Here is a 10,357-nt window from a genome sequence, read left to right as displayed (position 1 = left end):
GGGCGAGGTGGCGGGCGCCTGTAGTCCCAGCTACTCGGGAGGCTGAGGCAGGAGAATGGCGTGAACCCGGGAGGCGGAGCTTGCAGTGAGCTGCGATCCGGCCACTGCACTCCAGCCCGGGCAACAGAGCCAGACTCCGTCTCAAAAAAAAAAAAAGAAAAAAAAAAAAAGAAAAAATTTAAATTACTAAAATCAGAAATAAAAGAGGAGACATTACTACCCACCTTACAGAAATAAAAAGGGTCATAAAGGAATACTGTGAACGATTGTATACCAATAAATTAGGTAACTTAAATGAAATGGACAAATTCCTAAGAAGACACAATCTAGTGAAACCGAGTCAAAAAGAAATACACAGTCTGAATATACCTACAATAAGAAAAGAGATTAAAGTAGTAATCAAAAACTATCCACAGAGAAAAGCCCAGGCCCAGAAGCATTCACTGGTAAATTCTACCAATACATTTAAAGAAGAATTAATATCTTTTTTTTACAAACTCTTCCAAACCTTAGAAGAGAACAGAATTAATACCAGTTTTTCACAGACTTTTCCAAAACATAGAAAAGAAGAAAACACTACCTAACTCACTGAAGTAAGCATTATCCTTATACCAAAACCAGACAGAAACATCACAAGAAAATAAAGCTTCAGACCAATATTTATTATAAATATGGCTACAAAAATCCTCCAAAAACACTAACAAACTAAATCCAGCAACATATAAAAAGAATTATACACCAAGACTAAGTGGGATTTGTCACAGGAATTCGAGACTGGTTTAATATCCAAAAATCAAGTAATGTAATGTACCATATCAATAGAATAAAAACAAAAATCATATAATCATCTCAATAGATGCAGTAAAAGCATTTGGCAAAATTCAACATTATTTCATAATAAAAAACATTCAACAACCTAGGAATAAAAAAATCCCTTCTCAAATCAATAAAGAGCATCTATGAAAACCCATAGCTGATGGCATAGTCAGTGGTGAAAGACTGGATGCATTTCTCCTAAAAATCAAAAACAAGACAAAAATTTCTGCTCTCATCTCTCCATTCACATTGTACTGGAGGACCTAAACAAGAGAATTAAATAAGAATAAATGAAATAAAAATTATCCGGATAGGAAAGAAAGTAAAACTATTTCTTTTTGCATATGGTATTATCTTTTAAATAAAAAAACCCTAGAGAATACTCTAAAAAACCTTTTAGAAATAATAAATGAGTTCAGAAAGGTTGAAAGGAATGAGTTCAATGTTTTAATCAATTGCGTTTTTATACACCTCAACAAACAATTTGAAAATGAAATTAAGAAAGCACTTCCGCCTGGAATAGCATCAAAAAGAGTCAAATACTTAGAAATAAATTTAACAAAAGAAATGGAAAATTTCATTTTGTAGTCTGAAAACTACAAAACATTGTTGAAAGAAATTAAGCAAGATCTAAATGGAGTGATATCTCATGTTCATGAATCAGGATATTTTTAAGATGATAGTAGTCCCCAAATTGATCTGTATCAATCAACACAATCTCTATCAGAGTACCACTGGTTTCTTTGTAGAAATTGTTAAGTTTTTCTTGAAACTCAAAACTCACGGGCCTAGAATAGCCAAAATATCTTTAAAAAGAACAAAGTTGGAGGATTCGTACTTCCCAATTTCAAAAATTACTACAAAGAAACAGTAACTAAGACTGTCATATTAGCATAAGGATAGCTGTATATGTTAGTAGAATAAAATTTAGAGTTCAGAAATAAATCCATGTATCTATGGGCAGCTGATTTTTGACAAATATATAAAGTCATTCAATGGAGAAAAATGGTATCTTCAACAAATGGTGCTGGAAGGAGTGGATAGCCACATGCAAAAGAATAGACTTAGACCTCTACCTCACAACATATACAAAAACTAACTCAAAATTGATCAAATTCCTTAAATATAAGAGCTAATATGACATAACTCTTAAAGGAAAATATAAAGATAAATCTCCATGAGCTTGGATTTAGCAATGAATGCTCAGATACAACACCAAAAGCATAAGCAAAAAGAAAAAATGGACAAGTTGGGCTTACTCAAAATTAAAAACTTTTCTGCTTCACAGCACACTATCAACAAAGTAAAAAGACAACCCAGGGAATGGGAAGAAATGTTTGTAAGTCATATATCTGATAAAGAACTTGTGTCTAGAATATATAAAGGACTATTCAATTAATGACAAAAATAACTCAGTTAAAATATAAGCAAAAGATCTAAATAGATATTTCTCCAACAAAGATATACAAATGGCCAGTAAGCACATGAACAGATGCTCAATATCAATAGTCATGAGAAAAATGCAAATGAAACCCACAGTGAAATACTTCTTCACACCTACTAGAATGCATTGTCAAAAAGTCAGATAATAATAAGTGTTGGTGAGAATATGGAGAAATCAGAACCCTTCATATATTGGTAGCAGAAATGCAAATTAGTAGTCACTTTGGAAAGCAGTCTCCTTCTCCTCAAAAAGTAGAAAATAGAATTATCATTTGACCCAGAATTCCACTTTCTCTTGAGGATATACCCAAGAGAAGTAAAAACATAAGTCCATATAATAGCTGTATACAAACGTTCATAGCAGCATTATTCATAATAGACAAATGCTGGAAACAACCCAAATCTCCATCAAGTGTTGAATGGATATATAAAATGTGATAAATTCATACAATGGAATATTATTTGCCCACAAAAATGAATGAAGTGCTGGTACACGGTACAACATGGATGAATCTTGAGAGCATTATACTAAATGAAAGATGTCAGTCATGAAAATCTGCATATTATATAAAATGTCCATAATAGGCAAGTTTAAACAGACAGAAAGTAGATAGTGATTGTCTAGGTGTGGTTGAGATGGAGGGATGGGGGTGTGGGATATGGGGACTTACAGTGAAAAGGTACAAGGTTTTTGTGGGATATGGGGACTTACAGTGAAAAGGTACAAGGTTTTTGTGGGGGCAGGTGATGACAACATTCTAAAATTGATTGTGTTGATGGTAGCACAATTCTGTGACTATAGTCATACATCACTTGCTTAACAGTGGGGCTGTGATCTGAGGAATGTATCATTAGGTGATTTGGTCAATCAGCAAACATCATAGAGTGTACTTACACAAACCTAGATGGTATTGCTTACTACCCACTTAGGCCATATGGTATACCCTATTTCTCCTATAGCTCCTACAGACCTATACAGCATGATACTGTACTGAATACTGTAGGCAATTGCAATACAATGGTAAGTATTTGTGTATCTAAACATAGAAATGGTATAGTAAAAATGCATGTTATAATCTTATGGGACCACTATCATGTACATGGTCTGTCATTTCCTGAAATGTCAATATATGGCAAATGACTGTGCACTAAAAAACCACTGAATTGTTTAAATAAGAGCGAGAACTATTGCAAGAATTCTGCCAAAGATGATAAGTTTGGGAGTTGGGGTAGATTTGATTGTTCTTCAAATGGTAGAAAACATAGGTGTGGGTGACTGACTAGTTGGGGGTAATTTCCTTAACAAATGGGTTTTCAATTTTGGCATTTATCAAGACAGTAAACTTAAGAAATGAAGCAGATTTAGGGGAACAAGAAGCAGTTTCATTTTGTACATATGGAGTTTGACATGCTGGTGAGAACTGAGAAGAAAAATATCAAAAAGAGATTTGGACATATAGGTCTTGAACTCAAGAGCACTCAGGCTGGAAAGATAAGCTTGGAATTCATCATGTAATCAGGTGGTGATTGAGGCCATGTGAGGATATAAGCCTGCCCAGGAAGATGGAGTCCAAGGGCAGCACGTGATGTTTGTTACAGAAAACACAGAATATATGAAAGGGAAAGAAATTCTTCAATGGCCAACACCTGCAACATCTTTTGATCCTCATTTAATGTTTTTCTTCTAGTTTTTTCCTGGCAGTTTTCCCCATTTTTAAGTAATTACATATGCAATTTTGTGTCCTGACATTCTTCTACTTAATATTGTAGGATACATATTTTTCTGTGTTGTTATAAATTATTTGTCCCAGAATCTCCTCACAATCATTTTCCTCATGGGGTCCTGTTTCCGGACTCTCATCTGGGATTGTACATGGCAACTTCCTCCTCTCCTGCCTTCCCTTCGTTCTCGATCACTCTCCTACCTGCCCTTCTCTAGTATAGATCACAAAGGCCACTTCATTCATGAAAGTCATGTGATGTCTGGCTGAAATCATTAACTTCAAAATGGAATTTCAGATTTCTATTTCACTGTCCCTTCTGACCCACACTGGAAAGGTCACCTTGAGAAAACTCCCTGAAACCATTTCAGAAACCTTATCAGTAAATTCCCCTTTCTGCCGCCCTTTCTTGCATTCTGTTTAAGCATCCTTTTGCAAACTCAGATCCCATTTAGTGCTTCTAAGAGGGTAGAATGGAGTCAGTTATGCCCTTGACATATGACTGAAATCAGCACAATCAAAACACCAAAAATACCTAACAAATCTAAGTTCTAAGCATACAGATGAGGTTAAACAAAAATGCAGGCACTTTATCAAAACAGACTGTGAGTCCTTAGAATACAATTGTGGAGAGTAAGATAACATATTTGAAAAACTACATCACATATCTGTTGTAGGCAATGATTTATTTAATATATATTAAATGTAAATACCTTGAATCAATATTAAATGATGTAACAAATGCCCACAAAGGAAATAAACATAATTCAGATCACTATTTCTAGTTTGGTATTTAGGTTTCACAAATAAGACCTCAGTGATGAGAGGATATATGCAATGATTTTAGCAGATACTCAAGATATAGTTGATTCTCAATAAAAATTGCATTTATTTCCTTAATATTGAAATTCAGTTACTATTTCTTGACGACTGGCTCACTATGTGCCAGGAATCATGCTGAGCATTTTCTCATATTCTCTCTTTGTCCCATCTACTTTTGCAACCATCTTGAGAAGTAGGTATTTCTTTTATTTCCATTGAACATTGTGTCTCTGAGAGGTTACATGATTCACTCAAGATCACACAGCTACAGTGGTCCATCTGAAGCTGCATTTCGTGTCCTCTGAATCCAAATTCAGGGGGCCTTCCCAACCACCACATATGTTCATTCTTCAATTCTCTTCATCATTTATTTGTTGTTAGTCAAAATGCCCATGATCTTCATCCTATCATATAATCTCCTTTTCTGTTACTCTCTCAGCAAAATCCTCACCACACCAGCAGACCTACTTCATCTTAATCCCCTCTCTGACTTGCTTCTCCAGACTGCCTCCCACATTTTTTAGCCCTCCTTTTTCACCCCTTCTCAACCTTGCCTACCACCACAAATATTACCTTGTAAAGTAAGTTTAAAGATTAAACTCCTTAATGACTTAGGATCCCAGATCAAACCACGAAGTTCACTCAACCTTATATTGACAAGTCAGAGTTAATTGTTCTTGGGGCCAAAATAAAGGATAAAGTCGGCTGGCTTGGGCCTGCTCTTGGTGCTACATGTGCCACGTGTGTGTGTGTGTGTGTGGTGCGTGTACGTGTGTGTGTGTAAATTGTCTCTTACCCTCATGACCACTGTTTTCCAGATGAGAAAAACCAGGGTTCAGAGCTCAAAGTACGTTCTCCTGATCACAGAGTCAGCAGGTAACAGAGTCAGAAATTCAAACCCAGTACCATCAGACTGTACATGTTGGGCTCTTTGGACTATAACAGGAATCCTTAAATATCTTTCCAGAAACAAAGGGCTAGATCATCACAAAGTTCTCACCAGTTCACAGCTAAATAAGAACAGCACAATATTATAAATCAGGGAGCTGCAGTCTATGTCAGCATAAAAACAGATTATTGGCGAAAACCATCTTTTATTCTGAGTTTATGTCCTTTCTGCCTTTTTGGTGTTAACGTTTCTTTTTCTTTGTGAAATGATTATGAAAACAGGTGGTAATCAAGGTAATCAAGGTTAAAAGGTAACGTTCCCACTTAGTGAAATGAAAAGTAGGTAACCTTGTGTTTGTTATGCAGGCCACTGCATAATGTCTATACATAAGGTCCACATGAAACATTAATTGTTATAGTTAATATGGATAATATGCTGGGACAGTTAGTTTCCACCCCTAGCTCCAGACATTCTGTAGAGCAGCTCAGACTTGCACTTAGTTTCAGCCTGAGTATGTCTTTTTCAATGTTTGCCTCCGGCTCAACATCACTAGAGAGTTGTCCCGGTCCTGTGTAGTCATAGCCACACAAAAGGCACATTTCAAGAGACGGTGGGTGGGATCTGCTGCCACAGGAAATTTCTCAGTAGCCCAGGCACTGGGAGAAATTGTCTGACCTTTTGGTGGGAAAGGAGTGGGGTGTCCACCTGGGAGTGTCCCCATTTGGAACTCTGTGCTAATGAAGAAGGGACTTTCTCAAACTTTAAATGAAGTCTGATTCTCATACAAGTCATGCTGACTCACACGGTCACAGTCTTTTTTTAACAATGAGTAATTTAGATCACAAAGAGATGTATTAATCAATCTTCAGAGTTATCATTGAATGCTGGTTGCTGATCCAGAAAAAGAAATCAGGTCTACTATTCAGTCAGTCATATAAGCTTTGCAGGAAACAAAAGCAACGAAATTCAAGTAAATTGGTTTAAAAGGCAGAAGTTCAATTATTACAAATTTACTTGGTTCTTATTTACTTATTGTTCACACATTTGTTTATTTGTTCAATGTGCATTATTTGTTCAACCCTTTCTGCATGGATACATAGCATAAGTTCATGAATAAAAGCCCCTATGAAAGGCTTTCAATTGTTTGATGAACCAAGGAATTGAGAGAGAGAACTAATTACAACAATAAATAAGGCAATAAAAAATATAGAGAGTTCCTTTCAAATGGCAAGGTTTTTTTGAGTTAACAGAACATGTTGCTATAATATGTAGAATGAATAATTCTAAACAATGTATGTGGAAATTTTTTGGAGACTGCTTTAAGCAAGTGACTTCCAAGCTTGTGGTACCAGAATCTCAGGGACATGTGAGCATAGTGATAAAGGTCTATAATCTCTTTTAGGTATTTTAAGAGCCCAATTTAAACAACAAGTGCCAGGACCAGTGGTTTATTCCTGTAATCCTAGCACTTTGGGAGGTTGACGTGGGAGGATTGCTTGAGACCAGGAGTTTGAGACCAGCCTGGGCAGCATGGCAAGACCTTGTCTCTATTAAAAAAAAAAAATTATCCAGGGTGTGGTGGTACATGCCTGTATTCCCAGTTACTCAGGAGGCTGAGACAGGAGGATCACTTGAGCTTGGAAGGTCAAGGCAGTGGTGAGCCATGATGGCACCACTGCACTTCAGTCTGGGCAACAGAGTGAGACCGCATCTCAAAAGAAACAAAAACACAACAAAGAAAAAATAAACAAACAACAACATAAGTGCATGTGTATGCGTATATGACAGAGGGAGAAACCTAAATAAGTTATAAGTGTGCATATGCCTGATCAGTATAGTGTCATTTACAACCAGTAAAAACCTCTTAGTAATATTATTTATGAAATAATACTTTTTCTAGCTACGATGAACGGAAAAGGAAAATGGAAAAAGACTATCCAAAGAACACTGAAGAAGAATTTTCAGGAGTAAATGGCCAAATCGATGCTGCTGTAGAATTAAATGGTGAGTGTTTCCACCGAAAACTTTCTTCATGAAAACTATCATAAGAAGTCTGGGCTCTGCTTTAACACAACAGAAAGTGGATTTCCAAGTGGCAGTCATTGATTCTTATATTTGGTCTTAGGTCCTTTCATAAGTTTATCTAAACAGATTATCCACTAGAAAGAGTAACTATAAAAGTTCTGGTATTGTAGTTCTCTTTTTCCTAATGGAAACCTTTTTTTGTGTGTGTGTGTGTGTGTGTGTGTGTGTGTGTGTGTGTGTTTTGAGACAGAGTCTCGCTCTGTGGCCAGGCTGGAGTGCAGTGGCGCAATCTCTGCTCACTGCAACCTCTGCCTCCCAGGTTCAAGCGATTCTTCTGCCTCAACCTCCCAAGTAGCTGGGACTACAGGTGCGTATCACCACGCCCAGCTAATTTTTGTATTTTTAGTAGAGATGGGGTTTCACCATGTTGACCACCTAACGGAAAATTTATAAAGTATAGCTTCAATCGATTAGTCAGCTAGATCATAAAGTCTACCTGGGTCAAGATTACCTTTTCTATCTTTAAAGTACACATAGTCTTGGCCAGGGGCAGTGGCTCACACCTGTAATCCCAGCACTTTGGGAGGGTGAGGTGGCAGGATCGCTTCAGCCCAGAAATTCAAGACCAGCCTGAGCAATATGGCGAAACTCTGTCTCTACGAAAAAATTAGCTGGGAATAATGGCACACACCTGTAGTCCCAGCTACTCAGGATGCTGAGATGGGAGGATTACTTGAGCTCAGGAGGTCGAGGCTGCAGTGAACTGTAATTGCATCACTGAACTCTAGCCTGGGCAACAGAGTGATACCCTGTCTCAAAAAAAAATATATATTCTCAAGCTTCTCAGTGCTTTTTCCCACTCCATCATCCAATTCCTGCAATTTAACACATAGCTAGGAAAGTTGAATAGAACTTTGTCGAATAAATTTAATTGAATCTTCTGAATCAGTCAGCACACTCTTCCTGAAAAAAATAGCACAGGGCTGGACGCTGTTCAGAAGTGCAAAGACCATTCCAGACGTGGCCTCTGCTCTCACAAAATGGTTCACCCAACACAGATGAAATGACTGGAAAACAGACCATCTATAATTTAGTATTGAGTCATGTGGTAGACCTCACAATAATTGCAAGAGCCGATCTGAGAATTAGAAGATCAGAATCGGCAGCAATCATTGGAAATTTTATAGTGAGACTTCAGATGGGTTTTGAAGATTGGCCAGAGGCTTAACTAGGCAAAGAGAAGGGGAGGGGCTTCCTGGAGAACAGCCTGAGCAGAAGCACAGCACATAACTGAGCATGACACATTGGATGACCCCAACGAGAAGGCCTTACCCTAGCTGGAACAAGGAGAAAGCTCAGAAATGACTGAGAAGTTGAGGAGTCGGGTTCTAGGGCATGAAGACAGAAGACAAGCTAACTGCCACCTGACAAATTCACAATTCCTCTTTGGTGACACCTTAAGAAAGTGACAATGACAAATCCTTCCATTTATATATGTGCTGGTCATCTTCAGTAACCACAATTTCAACTTTGTCTCTTTTAGGCTACATTTACTTCTTTTCAGGACCAAAAACATACAAGTATGACACAGAGAAGGAAGATGTGGTTAGTGTGGTGAAATCTAGTTCCTGGATTGGTTGCTAAATAGAAAAGCCTAGTCTTCCCAAGCAATGAGGACGACTGCAAGCAGCTTCTAACTGGATCTTAAGGACTAAAGCAGAATGTAGGACAGGGATTCTTCCCATGGCCTTCAAATCAAATTAGAATTCATTGAGAATAATAATACTTCCAAATTTTTTCATAGTTGTATAATCAGAATCCACATTAGAAAGTTTCTATATGGACACCTCTATACAAAATCGGAATCAACACAACGCCCTCTGCAGTTAGACACCATTATTTTTTTCTTACCTAATATACTGAAGCAAATTGATCAGTTTGATTTTTATTTCCAGAAGGAAGACTAGTGGTGGATCCCACGACATATATTGTAATTCTTTTCACAGGAAATGTCATTACCGTATGAATTGTAATTATTTGCCAGCAATGGCTTTCGTGGCTATCATTTGGCCATCACTTGTTATAATAAATATAAATTTCCCAATTTTTACTTAAAAGACATCACAACAAAATACTGCATAAGAGTTGTTTCTTGTGTGTTTAACTTTGTGTCTACTCACTGGTCTCTCATGTAGGCTTAGGTGGATAAACCTATTCAAACAAATTTTCATAGTAGGCAAGAGATGGGCACTTTGCAAATGGGAAATTTTTTAACAAAAGCTAATAAAATGTTTTAATAGAACAGTTCCTCTTTTCTTTTTTCTGTTAATATTTACCAGCTTCTGTAATACTTTATTTGGCCACCCACACATCCTGTGTACCTATAGAAAAATTAAACCATAAGATAGCATCATAAGTACACAGACCCAGAAAAAGATAACAGTAACTCATTCTACTTCCTGCTTCCTGAAAACAGCCTCAGTGACCCAGCTAAGTGAGTGTCTTTTGAATAGTCTTCCATTCAGGGAAGTTCATCTTTTTGTTTTAGTTTTTCTTACTTCAAGCTAAACCTTTTCCCGCTACCTAGTGATCAGTATAGATAAAACTATGGCTCTGTCATTCTTATAATTTTGCTTTAATC

General features: G+C 37.0%; 1 protein-coding gene across 1 annotated transcript in view; it reads left to right on the top strand.

Moving 5' to 3' along the window:
- The window catches only part of MMP20 (matrix metallopeptidase 20), a 48,541-nt gene extending 38,693 nt beyond the window's left edge, over positions 1-9,848 (top strand). Inside the window, exons 9-10 of the mRNA XM_025357768.1 lie at positions 7,592-7,695; positions 9,260-9,848. Of these exons, the coding sequence (XP_025213553.1) occupies positions 7,592-7,695; positions 9,260-9,360 (205 nt within the window). The 3' untranslated portion in view covers positions 9,361-9,848. The remainder of the gene's footprint in view (positions 1-7,591; positions 7,696-9,259) is intronic.
- Positions 9,849-10,357: the final 509 nt, after the last annotated feature.

The sequence above is a fragment of the Theropithecus gelada genome, chromosome 14, assembly GCF_003255815.1.
Source record: "Theropithecus gelada isolate Dixy chromosome 14, Tgel_1.0, whole genome shotgun sequence".
Lineage (NCBI taxonomy): Eukaryota > Metazoa > Chordata > Mammalia > Primates > Cercopithecidae > Theropithecus > Theropithecus gelada.
Note: the sequence above shows the minus strand (reverse complement) of the source record. Positions and strands in the feature narration are given on the sequence as shown.